This window comes from Setaria italica, chromosome III (genome assembly GCF_000263155.2).
Source record: "Setaria italica strain Yugu1 chromosome III, Setaria_italica_v2.0, whole genome shotgun sequence".
Classification (NCBI taxonomy): Eukaryota; Viridiplantae; Streptophyta; class Magnoliopsida; order Poales; family Poaceae; genus Setaria; species Setaria italica.
Genome location: NC_028452.1, coordinates 10852992 through 10870268, shown reverse-complemented (window position 1 = coordinate 10870268; position 17277 = coordinate 10852992). Strand labels below are relative to the sequence as shown.

At 43.0% G+C, this 17277-nt stretch overlaps 1 protein-coding gene across 2 annotated transcripts; it reads right to left on the bottom strand.

Moving 5' to 3' along the window:
• Window positions 1-634: 634 nt before the first annotated feature.
• LOC101767028 (probable ubiquitin-conjugating enzyme E2 24) lies at window positions 635-9377 on the bottom strand. 2 transcript variants are annotated; one of them, XM_012844803.3, is made up of 11 exons: window positions 8902-9377; window positions 6380-7162; window positions 5582-5695; window positions 4088-5502; window positions 3757-3888; window positions 3529-3666; window positions 3253-3459; window positions 3086-3149; window positions 1901-2040; window positions 1495-1806; window positions 635-1235 (listed from the first exon to the last, which is right to left on the bottom strand). In XM_012844803.3, the coding sequence occupies exons 4-11, from the start codon at window positions 5489-5491 to the stop codon at window positions 1008-1010; spliced, it is 2625 nt and encodes an 874-aa protein (XP_012700257.1). In that variant the 5' UTR covers window positions 5492-5502; window positions 5582-5695; window positions 6380-7162; window positions 8902-9377; the 3' UTR covers window positions 635-1007. The 2 variants fall into 2 exon arrangements, with proteins under 2 accessions (XP_012700257.1, XP_012700256.1); XM_012844802.2 differs by lacking the exons at window positions 5582-5695; window positions 6380-7162; window positions 8902-9377 and having other exon boundaries at window positions 4088-5524.
• Between the last annotated feature and the right edge of the window lie 7900 nt (window positions 9378-17277).

Genomic DNA, 17277 nt, shown 5'->3' with positions numbered 1-17277 from the left:
TTATTGACTCTTGATGAGAATATATGATTCATACAGGTACGCACCTTCTTCTAGATCCTTCAAAACTGCTCAAATTTGACTTAAAACTGACATGGTGCGTTTCTATCTGCATAGAAAATTAAATAAAACACTAAAAACAAGACATAGTTATGAAGTTTTTTAAAAATATATTATCTCTAAGAAATTAGCCACTAGTTCGTCGAAAACCGACATGAATGAAGAAGCTGTTAAGGGTTTGAGTGATGATGATAGTTTTTCCTTTTCTTTAGAGCTCCAAATGGATTTTAAAAACTGAATTACTCATTATGTTCTAAAATGTAGGTTTGTTTTGGTTTTGTTGTAAGTCAAACTTTTCTGATTTGGACTAAGTTTATAGAAAAAATATAACAACATTTGTAACATCAAATTAATTTTGTTAAATCCCCCATACAATATGTCTTGACAGTGCATGTATTTAGGGTACACAAATTTAGAGTTCGCAGTAAGAAATTAAGAGAAATGTTTCCAACTTTTTCCCCCAAACACATGTTCGTTTTAAAACTTGGAATTTATTGAGACCGACGACACTGCCGGATTTGCCCTTTGATACGTTGCCTTTTTTATTTAATTTCAGAGTGCAGTACGAGCAAATATATATACAACTGCACTGTCAATAATTTAGACAAACCTTTAAAGAACACACATTTACATATTTTTCACTCTCAAGTCTCAATGTAGAATTACAACCCAAACCCAGGCACTCCACACTGGAGCTGCCTTTAGCTTAACAATATCAGTTCCGCAATCATGCGTATATACCGTTCCACATTTACAAGACACACAAAAGTAACACATACACCAGGCAGCATTTTATTTGGAATACACAAGCATCAGCAAACACACAATAATTACTGATAAAGGGTCCCAATTTCATTACTGATGTAGGGAGCAGGCTTTTTTTAGATAAAGGATAAAATCCGGCCGCTGGATATATATACAGCCAGTGTAGGGAGCAGGCTTGCTCTAGTTTACTGGCCGCTGGTGATTCCAGCCTCAGAGAAGGCAGCGGCAAGCTTCGGCAGAAGCTTACCAAGCATAATCTTGAAACCGGTTGAACAGCTCTTGCTGCCATCCTCTGATATGTATGCTTTGTCGTGTGCATGTCCAACGAGATCACCACCAAGATAAGCCTCGCAGGCATCCAGAATGCATGGGGCGCGACAAGTGAAGTGCTCCTTGACCAACTTCTCAAAATGCTGAATTTGGAAAAAGGGAGAAATACATCAATATGTATCTTCTTAAGATTGAGCGATACAGCAGAACTTAGCTAAAACAGTACAGATTGACACATTACTCAACTCATAGCATTCTAACTTCAGAAGCACTATTTACTTTTTCTAGTTGGATAGGACTTACGAGTTCAGTTGAAGCATATGAACTGTTGAAGTAGATGCATAAAAAGTAATAAGTTTTCAGAGATTATTCAGTACGAAAACTTCAGAGCTGATGGCATACCTTTGGTGGTTTGTGCAAAACATACATCATGGATTTGCATGACAGCAGGAAAGCATTCTCATTGTAAGTGATGGAGTTCTTCTCTCCATCAGCCTTCCCCAAAAATTTGTCATAGCCCGCCTCATTGAAATAAGGTTTTTCATTGAGAACAAGGGCCTGAAGGGATAACAGCAGTTGAAGAACAGTCGAGTTCTCTGGATTCCACACTTCGTTACCAGTTCCTGTCCATGTTTTCAGAAGGCTGAGGCATACTTTTCCCGACTCATACAAATTCGGGTTCAGGCGGAGACCACCAGAGTGGTAGTGAACAGACTGAAAAGAAAATTTACAGAGTTCTTTACTATTTGATAAAAAAAGAACCGGAAGATTTATGCAAGAACAGTAGAGACTAGATGGAAGAACTTACAGGTGGTTCATGGGGATAGTCAGGAGGAAAGAAAATATCAAAGAAAAAAAGATTATCATGATAAGGTGTTCCAGCTGCCCCAACAATGCAAGCCCTCAGAAGATCCATCCTTTCCTCAAAAACTCTTGCATGAATACCATCTGCATAGTTGAAACAAAGCATACATATAATCGTCAAAATATATCCCATCACCTTTTTAGATGGACTTACTGCATTTAATGCTAATGAACTGAGCCTAGCTCAGTAAAACACAGACCACCCAAGTTCATGTCCTTATAGACGCAAATTTGGGTGCCTATTTCCCACCTAGTTCATCCTAGGTTGGTCTAGGTCTTTTTTACTACATCTAATAAAATAGAATAACTTATTTTTCTAATTGCATCAATGATAAGATTATGATCACTTAGTAATAGGTGGCAAATATTTTTTTCGTCAACCAAGGCCAAGAACCTCCAAAGAGAATTGTTGTGCTACCCACCATCATTATGTTTCCAATTGTTCATGTAGCGCAGTAGCAGTTTAACAGCTTACTTTACACTGAATATGCACAAGCCCATACACACTACACATACTACACCTAATTGATTTTTCAGTACTCATGAATGGATATGAATAAGTGTAACTGCTTGAGATGGAATAATTGCATGCTTTTTTTTTGGAAAGGAAAACAGGGGTAGATATATTATATTATAGAAGGAAAGAATATAAACCCTACATGGAAAAGGCTTCCTTTTCCAAAAAAAAAACATAGAAAAGGCCCTTGGGCCCGAACAAAAGGGGAAAAATTGTAACTGAGGGATCTAAAGGAGAAGCAGCAGTCTAGTCTAGAGCATCAAGCCAAGCAAGAACTGACTGCTTAAGAGATCATTGAATCTGTGTTCTTTCAGCTAGATTTCATCCTTGAAACCTTTTCTTCATCCAGTGAAGGAATGCCGATTTCCTTCAAAATAAATAGTGTTCCAGTATCCTGTGGAGTTTGGAGTATTTTGACTTACACCTAGCCTTAGACACCAATGCATGTATGCAAGCACACAACGTCATGGTACATATTGACTACCAATAGTTCCAACTATCTCTAAGAAATACCAAGTGAAATAGACAGCTACTGAAGTTTCACATTTAAAACAGGAATCAGTTACAGAAAGTGCTCTGATTGAATAAACTACAAACAACAGAAAAGAGCACCTGGTAAATCATTTTGCAGGATCGTCCATTCTTGTTGGACCTTCTTCACCCAACCTCTTGTAACCTAAGAGGATAGAAAATAACCATCATTACACAGAATACTCTGTAGGCACCAACGGCTATCACTTGAAACAAAATGAAACTGAAAGCTTCAGAAGATGCATTACATTTTCATGGCCACTTTCCTTCACAAAGTGATGATCTGAACAGTCAGTCACCACATCAAATCTTTTTGAGATGTTATCTTCTGAAGAGAGATTTGGCTTCTCAATCTTTGCCACCAGCTCCACAGTCAGTTTTTCTTCTGGCAATTCGTCTGCAGATGTCTGCATTTCTGCCGTCATAATAATTTGATATTGAGGATCTACCACAACCTGGAAGAAAAACTTCACCTTAGAATTCTGAAAAAAAAGTCTTATTTTGAAGAGATAAATGGAACTTACTGAGCTTGGTGATGGAGAACCATGAGTACCAAACAAACTAGTAGCCACATTTGTCAGGAAATCAAAAGCTGTCTTGGGAAAGAGAAAAGCAGTGGCTTTGCACAAGGAACCAGTGCAGTCAGTAGACTCCAGAGCAATCTGAATAAAAAATGTTCTGTCATCTCTTAGTAATTTTAAAAAGGTGAAGATCCATAATTGGTTTCATACAGGATAGAGAGAGAAACAGACGTTTGCATTTTCATGGTGCATTTCCTCCTGCTCAGCCACGTCTACTGAATCACCGGTAGCATGTTCCTCATGCATCGATTCTAGTGAACTATCAAGAAGCTTATCCAATCCAATTATTTCAAAATGCTGCACCTGACATTGGACAAGAGAGAGATCTGTTACATAGTATGTTGAGGCACATATCTCAAACTCAAAAGAAGATCAGAAAATATTACTGATATATAAGAATCAACAAAGAACACAGCTTAAGAAAGTAAACAATTGACCAAACATGACCAGGATCCAGGACTAGCACTTAAGAAGATAGTGGCAGAGCTAAAGCTAAGCTTACCTTGGATATCACACCATTAGCCCATTGGACTTCGATTCCATCATCCTTGTACCCAAGCACATTTCCGATGCATGATAAGAAGTCAGAGTGGGTATCCAATGATTCCCTGCTTGCTAATGACCCATTTGTGAGATCTGCTTCAGACTTGTCTATGTTCACAGCTGACCTGATAACAACCTCACCAGTGCAGAAGGAGAAATCTGGGTGCTCTACCAGTTCGTAAGCACTCACAGTCTCCACTGTAGGGCCACTTCTTCCATAGCTGACAGCGTCACTGCCTGCAGGACTAATCCATTTTACATTTACTGTCCGCTCGAGTGCATCCACATCTCTCACTATCCCAGTTCGTTGACATCTTGCAGAATCCTCAACAGCCAGTTTCTCCAGGACAAATTGCCCTGGCCAAAAATCATAATCGCCAAGGGTACTCACAGGAACCAGTGTCTGGGGTTCCAGACCAAGAGATATGCTTCCATTTTGCCATAGAACATCAACAGTGCTCTTTGTCTTGGAGACAATATATGTTTGAGAATAACCTGAACTATAATTTTCCAAACGCATGTGCCCATGAGAGTCGCACTTCCAGGCTTTACTAAGAATGCAAGACTTCCCAGAATCCATCCACAGACATCCATGGTCATCAGATGTAAGAGCACACCAATCACCCAGTTGCCAATTAGCATAAGGGAAGCATGACAGCAAAGTGAGGTTCTTTGGATCCTGAATGTTTCCAGGACTTGATGATTTATCTCCCCAAACATTGGTCACAGATGTAATCCAGTTCACATGCACCAGCCCAACATCTACATGAGAGACAACACCATCATCTCTATTGGCCCTCCATGATCCACACAACCATGTTGCTGACTCGAAAATCGAGGGTTGGACAATCCTCACACGTTGACCGGGATAGTAAAAATAAGGTGCATCTTCAAAAAGAATAGGAGGAATGGGCTTCAGTGCCTCAGAATCCCTTACCAGCATTTCACACTTCGCCCCATCACTGAACAAAAGAGTAACAAGGTCAAATGCTCTGATCACCCGTCCAATCCATGGTCCCATAACGACGCAGTCCCCAGAAACGAAGGATCTCACTCTTGATAGCTTCTTGCTGTTTACATCTGTAATTATGTCACCAGAGCTTGTCTCCAAGTCAACAAACATTGCAACACCAACAACGCGTCCAAGCTGACCTGAGGGATCAGAAACAGGGCAGACTATGTCCCCATGCAGAAACCCTCTTTCAAAAGTCAGAAAATTATCGATCTTGCCAATGCTCTCGTCCAGGCTGGACAAGATATTTTGGGCATGGTCACTGTACGTAAATTCACATTCTTCTTGGTCTTCGCTGTCACTGGTCCCACTATATGACTCACTATCCGAGTCAATTGCAAACAAGTCCATGATTGCAAGTCCTGCAACACCACTCTTGGTCATTTCATACGGTATAAAAGGCAACCTTGTCAAGACATGTTGGATTCAATGAATTCTCACCTTCTTAGAATAAGTTGTGTACTGTATGGATAACGTGGTAATCTCAAGAACAACCAACAATATGCAAGTTGACGTTTGGAATGGCAATATACCAAGGCAGCTGGCCAAGTATTCCTGCAGAAAATAAAGGCAATATAGGAGGATTAGAGATCATAACGAGACAAAAGAATATAGAACTAGATCTTTTTACGGTGTTTGCAATGTGTTGGGAGGTACCAGCACCTAAAGAACACCAAACATTTCCCCAGAGGTTAATTAACTTAAGGATAATTTAGGTCCCTTTTTTTTTGTCAAAGTAACAGTTCCAAATTTTTAAAACCCTTGGTGTGCTCATGATTTCTCTCTTTAACATTTAGTTCTGCTATTGGCATTGGAGTTTTTGTTGCTCCATATGCTTATTTCCTTTTTGGTGCCCTTCCATTCCGCCATGACAACTGAAAAACCATGATTATATCAACCACATGAGGAATGGCAGGAAAACCTTATGGAGGCGTTTTCATTATGATATTATGTAATAGGCTAATCTATTACCTATCCACTCCCATGATCTCTATGGCCCCTTAGCCTTCTACTGATGTTGATGGCAAAATTTGTCTTCATCTTCTCAACCACAAATAAATTAACCATGAGAGGATTGGATAAGAATTTCTCTCTACCCTTATTTTCTAATTTTGAGTTAATACATGTCCTATGATTTAAGTACCTCTAGTTATGGATCATTGGACTACAACAAACGCATGACCGTTATAACTTTGTGGGCACCACAAAATGTCACGTTGAAGGAAATCGGTGTATTACCTTCCACCGTCCAGAAGTACTTCTTGATATTTTGGTAGAGGTTGTGTTCACACAGCCAGCACACTTGACTGTTAATGCCAAAGGAGAATTACCCTGATATAGCTGCTGCTACTAACAGCTGGAGGAGACTTACCCAAAATAGTAAATAAGGTAGTATTTTTGCCAAAGGAGATTTGCCCAAAGAGCAGCCTGAAACTAAAGCTAGAACTAAAACTAGTGCCAAAGGAGATTTGCCCACAGAGAGATCTGGAGTGCCAAAGGAGATTTGCCCAAAAGAACCAGTAAGTAATGCCAAAGGAGATTTGCCCAGCAAATCAGCTAATACACGACGGAGGAAACCTGAACGGGAACGGAACGTTCTGAAACTTCCGCCAAACTAAATGAGGGATTTCTAAGGGGGGTCATTTAGAAGTATCTTGCTGCTGATATTTCATTCAATCAGAGTAACAGCTCAGGATAAACCGACAAAGTGATGAACTCTGAACTATGTTTGCCAAAGGAGATTTGCCCTAAAACAAGGACTTTCTTGTGAAGGGTGGTAATTCCAATAGAGGAAATGCCAGCTGCCAGAAGGTATTCTCTGGATGATCAGAGGACTTAAGTGACCAGGAGCATCAATCCACAATCAAGCACAATCACACAGAAGAGAATATGCTACCATCTGGGTGACCAGTACTCAAGAAAACAACCAAGGTTACAGCTTTTCATCAGAGAGGGCTTCACTTATAATGCGATCACAGAATAGAGTGGTCTTTCCGAACCGATTGCAAAGATCAGCAGACCCTGAAACCATATAAAGACAGATTAGTCCAAATGTTCATCTTATTACAAAAATAATACCAAGCAAGCCCACAAAGAGGAAAAAAAATTCCATGCTTCAGAAAATATACTGATCAGGTAAGATCAGACTTTTAAGGATGAAGGCAGTAGCCAATGCCCTCAATTTCTCACTATACTAGGCTATTTCCAGGGATGGAGTTTGTCAGAATAAACATAGTGAAAAGTTAAAACTGTTTCAAAATTACAAGTTATAGCATAATAAATAAGAAACAGATCAGAAGAAGCTACTTTTTTTTCTCAGAATAAAACCAAGCTCAAATAAAAAGTTCCTTTAAGTTTCGTGACATCACTGGTCTTATTGATTGTTCAGTAGCAACAAAATACTAATTATTGATAAAAAAACCCGTCAAATTCTTTTCTGCCATTTTGTTTAAATTCACATTTTGTTTACAAAACACCATAATGACTAGTCTAAAATACCTAAGAATTAAAAAGTCAGTTCAAACTGACAAAATAGAAAACATATGAATCTAAGGGACGGGTAAGCGAAACTGTTATATTAAGGAAATTAAGATTATTACCAAAGTAGCAGCAGAAATTGGAAGTACAGACCTTCACTTGCTATGAACACACACACATACGTAAACATGTAAATGTTATTTCTCTGATCGATGTAAATCTACAACAAATAGTATGTCCCTTTTCCACCGCAAGGTCAAATTAAAATAGGTATTTCAGTACAATGAAACTTCTTCAAGTTCATGCTGAAGCACTAATACTCTAATAGATGGGGCAGGCAAAAACCAAATCATCCAAAGAAGATAGAGTGGATGATTCGAAAAATCTAGATCACAAAAACCAAAACTTCACATTGAAAGCCCCTAAAATAACCTAGAAACTTTATTGAATCGAAGAACCTATCAGACAAACAAGTTCGGATCATGGGAACCTAGTTTTTTAGTTAACAAATGTCAACTTGTGAACTTGACTTGTAGTTTAGATTCTTCCTAGTAAAAATGGTAACGACAAATCTTCCTTTTCCTTTGGGTTCTAGTTTGAGAACCACTTTTTTTTTTTTTCAAAAAAGGGATTTGGCTCAGGATCGCCCATTTTTCATTCCAGGGTTTCTCTGAATTTGGAAGTTATCACTTAGCAGGTTTCCATACCAAGGCTCAATACAATCAATAAAAGTCCGTAGCGTCTACCGATTTCGCCACATACAGTTCGATATCTAATCACTTATAAGCAGCTAAGTGACAACCCATCCAATGAACAGGCCTCCCAAACAGATCAAATACAACAAATTACCACTCCATACTAGTCGCTTCCTCCTAAAAACAAGCAAAGATGGGGTCAAACTAAACCTTAGCACCCTATCCAATAATTGAAAAATGAAAAAATTCATCCAATCCCACAAACTTCAAAGCCAACAAATAATTCAGATATTTCGCTTTCAATCGACAAAAAAAGAGCTAACGACATGACATCTGCGATACCCAAATTTTCACGCTGAGATATGACAGAACTACAAGTAGCGGAGTTTGCCACCTAGGCCGCCGCGTGCTCTTTTAACAACGATCGCGCGGCTGGTAGTCACCGCGGCAGGAGAGGGGGAGGAGCAGCGGTTGCGCCACCGCTAGAGGCGGGGAAGCCGGGGGAGCGGCGGCGCGCCATCAACAGAATGCGAAATGAACATCCAAACCAGGAACCAAAATCGAGGCCGGGTGAAATGGCATCCATACCTGTGACAATTCCCACCCGCCGCCATGCTTCCTCCCGCGATCCCACGAACCCAGACCCGATCACCGAAGAAGAGGAAGCTACCCTCCTCTTCCCCCAAGCCTCAATCCATCCCCGAACCCTTCGACCATGGCCAGCAAGCTCCTGAATTCCAACGGTTCCAAATCCTCCAAGGAAGCAAGAAAGGAAACCGAAGCCAAGACGCACACCGCCACCACCAAGTCGCACCAAATCACAGCACGGAGCAGTGGAACACTGGAGTGGTCGTGCCCACCGATATTTCAAGTGGCAGTGAGGACGTCAAAGCCTAGAGAGGTTCTTGCTGGGTGCTCGGCGGCTGCTCGAGTGGCCGTGGTGGGGGTGCCGGCAACAATTTCTACGGTGCGCAAGCGCAAAGGCCTCGCCTTTCCGGTGCCACACTCAATTCTTTTGGCTTCTTTAATCGAGAGCGGGCCTCATTGCGCTGCGCTAATGGGATTCCGTCCTGCCGCTTTACGAGCTCGCCTTTTTCCTCTTTTTTTCTTCCCAAGTGGTGCGAACTGAAGCCTTCGGTTGGGCTCTCGAATTTTCTTTTCCTCGCCGTGATCGACGTTTACTCGCGTGAAATGATGCGGACCTAACTCACGGTGGAAGTAAATCAATCAGCCAGTAAATTGACCGGTTAATGGAGCTAAACGGAGGCGATTGCCGATTGGGTTCTTCCTTCCCGTGCCACGTCAAGTCGGCCTTTCATTTGTTTAGCATGATTGCTCTGGGATTCACACTTGTCGTTGGTAGAAATTTCCTACTTTCATCTCACGGACTTCTTGCTGGCGTCTCGGCTCCGAGTTTCTGGAAATGTGAACAAATTTAAGTTCAGCTTCCACGATGATTGTCACGATATTGGCTTGAAAAAATATCTATTATGTTTTGTAAAATAGTATCTATCTCTATTATTATAAAAATAACTCCCTAAATTATATTTAGATTATACAACTTTTACTATTATAAAAATAATATATTAACACATGAATCTTTACCTAATTTCACAAATTCACAACAAATATTCCAAAGCAACATTCTAATTTTGTATTCTAAATTGTCCACATTTGGCGTTATTAAAAATTAGCCAAAGTACCTACATCATGTATATATGTTTCTAAATTACTCACTTATATCATTATTAAGGTAGAAAAATACTAACTTAAGCATATATATACCATATATACATGTTTGTGAAAAGCGCTAAGCATATCTATTTCCATGTCAAACACATAGCCGCCGTTTCAACTAAACGGATGCCCAATATACATTGAGGCGCGATGCAAAAAAGAAAATATGAATAGGAATGGAACATCTTGTAACCGAGGACTAAAGTATTAGATAAGAAAATATGTGTTAGAATACGAACAAAAATGAGAAAGCTTGCAAAATTAAGCAATTCCCTGCGACACCGTGAAGGGATCGTGACACCCTAAGAGAGGGTGAATTAGGTGTTCTAAAAACTAAGGCTCCGAGCACATATAAAAATCTATTCTAATTTCTATCTAGACGTGCACTAGATTTTTCTATGTGTTGCTATCTCTACCGCAAAAGAGTTTTGTACGCATTTAATAAAGGTAAATGTGAAAATGTAAGTGCAATAAAAAATACGAAAATAAATGAGGTGAAGAAGGAAAACTCCCGCGTGACAACACGGCAATTTTTACCGGGTATCGGAAAGCAAAGCTTTCTACTAGTCCTCATTGTTGGAGCCCCCCTTAAAGGGAATGCCTGCGCAAGGGCATAAACTCCCCGGTCAATTAATTCCGTAGGATAGTCGACGGGCCTTCCCACGCGCAAGTGGGTCTCCGCCTAACTTCTACCGGATGCTTCTTGCCGCTCTTCACTTGGTAGAGCTTCGTCAAAACACCGAGGGCCTCTCCTCCCTCTCACAAGCACCGACGGCCACTCCACAAACGCGGTTGGAGGGTCTCGCAAGACTTACAAGTCCTGGATTTACAACTCTTTGCGTGCAGGCACCGATACAATGGAAGTGTGCAAACTTTGCCTAACTCTAGGCTAAACCCTAAATAAATGCTCTAATAGGCTTAAACTAGCACTAATCAAGACCTAAGCCTTATGCTAATTGTCTTAATCTTTACTTTAGCACTTTGGTAGCTAAAGCACTTGTGTGTATGTGAGAACCAAGTTTATAGGTTCTCCAAGCTCTAACACACCTCAAATACCCGGAAAATGGGGTATATATAGCCCCAGCTCCAAGAACTAGCCGTTACATACTTTCTGCGTATCACCGACTCATTCGCTGCCATGGTTATTGTAGTCACCGTATAAATCGGTGAGACCCAAATTATACTCCAAACCTCCTAGAGCCGATTTTGAGCCGAGCCGATGATCACCGACTGGTAATTTGATTACTAGAGTATGAATCGATAGTAACAGTGCACGCGCCTACCTTGGCCCTGCCTGTAGTCACCGACTAAATCGGTGATGGTTACTGTTACCAGAGTATGAATCGGTGGTAATAGTGCACGCGCCTACCTTGGTCCTGCCTGTGGTCACCGACTGAATTGGTGATGGTTACTGTTACCAGAGTATGAATCGGTGGTAACAGTGCACGCGCCTACCTTGGTCCTGCCTGTGGTCACCGACTGAATCGGTCATGGTTACTGTTACCAGAGTATGAGTCGGTGGAATGTGTTGGTACATATTTTCAGTAGGATTCGCTTCAAATCTATGCGTGTCTTTATCCCGGCTTCATTACCATCATTTGTAAGCCTTCGAATAAGGCTATTTCTGGATTTTTTTACTATCATTTGGATGTCGTAGAATTCTTCTAAGTCTTTCTTTTTCTTCTCGCTTTGATGGTTTTGTAATTCATCCTTAGGACCTATAAAATACCTATAAAGGTACATCTTGTAAACATATTAGTCCTAATGACTACGTTGTCATTAATCACCAAAATCATTATGGCCTAGAATCATTTTCCTTACAGCCCGAAACATGAGAAATCTTTCGGTTTAGTGCAAATATTGAATTGACTATAGAAGCCTCAAAGGAAACGAAAAAACACATGAGATCTAACCTAAAATGGTAACAAAACCAACTCTTGTTGGGAGGGGGATATACCCGATATTCCCGAGTTCAACAAACCAGCGCCCACGATGCAAAGCCCCCCAGCACTCCTGCACCCCCTACCCCTGAAAGTGCACCCATCCTTTTCAGGATCCGGGGATCGCCTGCAGAATATCCCTTCCACATGGCCGTTGCACACACCGCTGGAAGTGCAGGCGGCGCAACAACACTGGCCTCTCCTTTTCCCTTCGTGACACAGCCTTTCTTTTCCGGCCACCGGAAAAGCATGTCAAGGTATTCCTAGTTGGAGTTTCAGGTCTCCAAACGCATAAGAAAAAATAGCCACACCCAGATGGCCGCCGTTTCGTGTCGGAATTAGCATGGATTTTGCTGTCCTTTTTGGCACGTCAAAATGTTGTTGCAATGGGATGCATTGCCCAACTTTCTCGTTGTCTGAACGTGAAGGGATCCTTTGTGATTGAAGAGGGGGTTGGAGTTGGCAAGTGGCGTGTGCTCAGCTCAAGGGATCATGTGATGGCTCTCCGCTTTTTGAGGTATCCCAACTGGATATTCTAGGGAACATGAATGGAAGAAGGGAGTGAGTGATACATGCTGAAAACGAAATGGGTTTTGGATGATCTGCAGAATATGCTCCCATCTGATCCACCTTGCTACGGAAGAGTGTGAGTGTGTGGATTCAAATAGCAATCGTCATACTTTTTATGTCATGTTTGCTTGACAAACCAGTTCATCGTAGCTGACACGCCTAGAGATATCAGGTCTGTCTCGACTTTTCGAACATGGACATGGTGTGGACTCCGGGTTGTCAAACCGCTACAGCGCTAATTATATTTTTTATATTCTCATGTACTCACTTCCTAGCCCCGTAATGCCGGGGCCATTAGTTGGCGAGCGTTCGCTGCTACATGTTAGCGGCGACCGAAGATACCGTTCTTCTTCCTCCTTCTATTTTTCTTCTTCCTTCAAATTTCTTCCCTCAAACAGCCGGATGACCCCAGCTCCGCCGACCTCCACCACCTGCCACGACCGGTGGCGACCGTGCTACTCCACCCACCTCCCGCCGCCACCTCCTCCCCCACCCTTCCTAACCGCTTCTCTTCGTCGCCCCCACCGCCGGCACCGCCCACCGAGGGTCCTCTACCACCCAGCCAGTGGCGCCATCGCCACCCGACCTTGCCGCCCGCAGCTGCTGCCGGACATGCCGCCGCTAGTAGCCTTCTCTCTATCGTCGGACATCATAACCCCAAATCCCCAGACCCCAAACCCTAAAGACCCTAATCAAACTCCTCCAATACTAGGAGCGGGATCTCACCGGCCGGTGATGGCCGGTGGCGCTAATCTGTTTTTACAGAGGGGCGATGGGATTTGAGACTTGAGAGATGAGCGGTGGCAACAAAAGCACAAGGAGGCTACCCCTCGGGGTCACGTGCGTGGGCACAATGGGTGCCGCGTGTTGTTCATCGGTAGCAGCTAGCGACGCTCGCGCGCCCAATAAGGAATTTGGCAGAAGAAGACAAGGTTTCCAATGGCTTCTTTCCATGGAGCACGCATTATCGATACACATCATGTATCTGTCTAAGATTATTTGGAGCAAGAGCGTCTCCACTATATGGATTGCTATACCTAAAAGTTTTAAGCTATGACCTAAGTTTCTCTCTCCAATATGAAAATATACCAATCCAACTCTGAATTGGTAAAACTGGAAGCATGAGCGCGGGAGCGCCAACTGCCTGCTCGGAACTTCTCCACACCCGCGCGCGCCGTCGCGCTTTCCCCGGACGGTGACTCCTCCGGCGGCCGGACCTCACTGCTAACCTCGTCGCCCACAAGGCCTCACCTCTCTAGCCACCGGACCCCACCCTGTAGCTCGCCGTCACCATCCACATCCCCGATTTTGCTCCGCCACCTCTAGCTGACCAGCTCCCGCCTGTTCGGCCGTTGCCCTGGGTGAGGGCAAACTGTGCCGCCATGGAAGGGAGACGACGGCGTGAGGAGACCATGGAGTTGGAGCTTGATTTACCTGATTTGGAGCTCAATTTGTCGATTCGGCTGTGGAGGGAACTCGAGGGGGGTGGCGGTGTCAGGGATAGATCCCCAGTACTCACAAGGAAGGAAGAAGACAGGCTCCTATTAGGATTCCTCTATAATCCTATTAGGACTCATACCACATAATCCTACTAGGACTCCTCCTTGTAACCGACTAGGTATCCCGCCCCCTGGAGTATATAAAGGAGGGCAGGGGTACCTAGATCGGCAATTCAGAACCCTCAGAACCACCAAGACGTTCAACACCAAACAATACCTAAGCGTAGGGCGCAATATACAACACCCCAAACAGGACATAGGGTATTACGCTACTCTGGCGGCCCAAACCTGTATAAATCCGTATCTTGTGTCCTCGCTTTTACCTTCAAGTTTTAGGTCCAGCGATTCCCCACCAACCAATCTACTACCTCGGGGACTCTCTCTGTGGGTTGCCGATATTAAACCCCGACATCTGACGCACCATCAGGAGAGTTTGAAGTACCTATTCTCAAGATCAATCTACTCGGCACGATGTGTTGGCACTCTGTGCAGATGAATCGGCGGATCAATTCATCGAGTTGAAGATCGAAGCAGACAAAATCAACATCCATTGCCAACAGATTCGCCGCCATCATCGTTGGCTGAAAAAGAAAAAAAAGTTCGCGTCAGGTGGCTGGTGCGGAGCGATTCCGCAAAGGTTTCTGGATCGGTTTCCGAGGCAGGACCAACATGAATCCTTTTATGTCTCAGAGTCCGCTGCGCTGCAAGTGCATCAACTCCAAGGCGGATCCAAGCGACTTCGTGTTCCTATCCAATCTGATTTCCACGATTGCACTGTCGTGAGAATCTGCGGAGGAAGCAATCACCGACTCACGTGCATCGTCGAGTTCGATATAGAGTCAGCATACTCCAAGACTGAGTTCAAGTTGAAATCGAACTTGAACCTCGAATGGATTGCTGCATGTCGATTTCCAACCAAAGTTGCAGCACGTATAGGATCAAATCAGCTATAGGATCGATGCTAGAATCTCCTGATTACGTGCATGAAGATGAAGCAGAGCATCGACTGCTGCCTCTGTTTTCGTGCGGGTGAAAAAATCAATCTGCTGAGTTGCCTATTTGCTAAGCATACACTGCGATGCACCAAGAAGGCTACTAAAAGAACTTCAACTTATGTGGCAACACCAACAAATCTTCGACGATGCAATCGACTACTTTAACAAGAGCAATACCACTACACCAGCTCGCCAACGACTACTTCAAATACGTTGTGATGCTCGCCAACAACTATTTTGACTACTCGTCTTGACTAGAAACTAGTCGGGACAGACCTTGCACCATCAATAACTAGTCGGAATCGACTCCGACTAGCCGGCTTCACCAATAACCATCGCGACCTCATCAACGACAACCTCAACTACTCATCTTGACTAGAAAACTAATTGAGGGTGGGTTCCACGTGATCAACAACTAGTCGGAATCAACTTCGGCTAGTTGGATTCATCAACAATCGACACATCTTCCTCGACAATCGTCCACGAAGCAAGCTATGTCATTTTTTAATTATTTTTATAAATTTTTCGACTTGTTTTCCGCATGCAGGGCAATGCGTCGACTACTTATTTGTGTACGCATCTCGACGGGAATTACCCTACAGAGCTACACTTTGCTAACTATTCCTAGGGCATGTTGACCGACAGCTGCGGGCTTGGTACACCGAATTATGAAGGCTACAGCCACGGATTTGGTGCACTGAGTTTTGGAGGCACCTTCACAGATTTGGTACATTGAATTTTGGAGGCAATAGCCACAAATTTGATGCACTAAATACTGGAGGCTCACAATGGCTACACCCTAACGAGGCACAATTCTTATACGCACAACACGCGCTTTATTCGCCGGAGAGCTGCAAACTCTTGTGCACAACACATGCTCTACTCGTCAGAGGGCAACAAACTCTTGCGCGCAATCACGCTCTCTTTTTGTCACAATGTTGACTACTCATTTTTGTCTTCTCTTAAGGTCACTAATCTTCTCAAGCAGAACACGCTTTAATTCGTGAAAGTCTCGGATCATCTGTCATGCCTAAATGCTAGCACGCATACACGAGACAAAGATCTCAGCTGTGCAAACAGCAGTGCCCGTACGCATACAAGAGACAAAGATCTCGCCACGCAGTGGCTACGGCTAAACAGAGACCGAGAGCCTAAACGCAACAGGCTAACTACTCGAGGGAAATATGGCCGAAACAAGAGCATGAAACAAAATATTTATATTGATCACGGAATAAATTTCAGTAGTTTTCAATATTCTACAAATATGCTACATAATGTATGCATCTTTTCTTTTAGGTCAAGTTTTGGCGACGACGCTATAGGACACTAAGCGTACCTCCAAAGGCACAGTTAGTTCCCAAACTCGGAGGCTAAGCGCCAATTACTACTTGGAAATACTTTCAGTGGCTCCGCTAGCTCCCAGGAACGAGGGCTAAGCGCCAATTACTACTTGGGAATATCTCCAATAGCTCAGCTAGCTTCCAAGCTCGGGAGCTAAGCACCAATAACTACTCGATGTAGCTTACACGGCTCACTTGGCGCATAAGCTCAGGGGCTGGACGCTGCAAAACTACCCGAATGATGACTTGCGTGAAGATTCAAGATTCTTGAATTGATTATTCAATCATTTCAAGGCTCGGGGGTTGATAAGTTACACCTAATAATTGATTTTTTCAAGTTGAAAGAAGAAAATGCAAGATTTTATTGGCCCTCAGCCTGATTCTACGGTTCAACCTAAGGCTCGGGGGCTACTCCATATGGAGTGCGACTTTCGTCGCCCTCCATATATGAAGATTACATAATCAAGACGATCAAAGACTTTGAGTACACCATAGCCTCATGGCAGCTTTGAGAAACTTTGAAGATTCAGCCAGACAAAGTACTCGAGGAGCACTAAAACTACTCGGCGAGGATCTAAAAAATACTCAAATACTGCTGCATTCGACTATGAAGCACTCGGGGGCTTGTTGAGGATAGATCCCCACTAGGAAGAAAAAAGACGGACTCCTACTAGGATTCCTCTGTAATCCTATTAGGACTCATACCACATATTCCTACTAGAACTCTTCCTTGTAACCGACTAGTTATCCTGCCCCATGGAGTATATGAAGGAGGGCAGGGTACCTAGATCGGCAGTTTAGAACCCTTAGAACCACTGAGAGGTTCAACACCAAACAACACCCAAGCGCAGGGCGCAATATACAACACCCCAAATAAGACGTA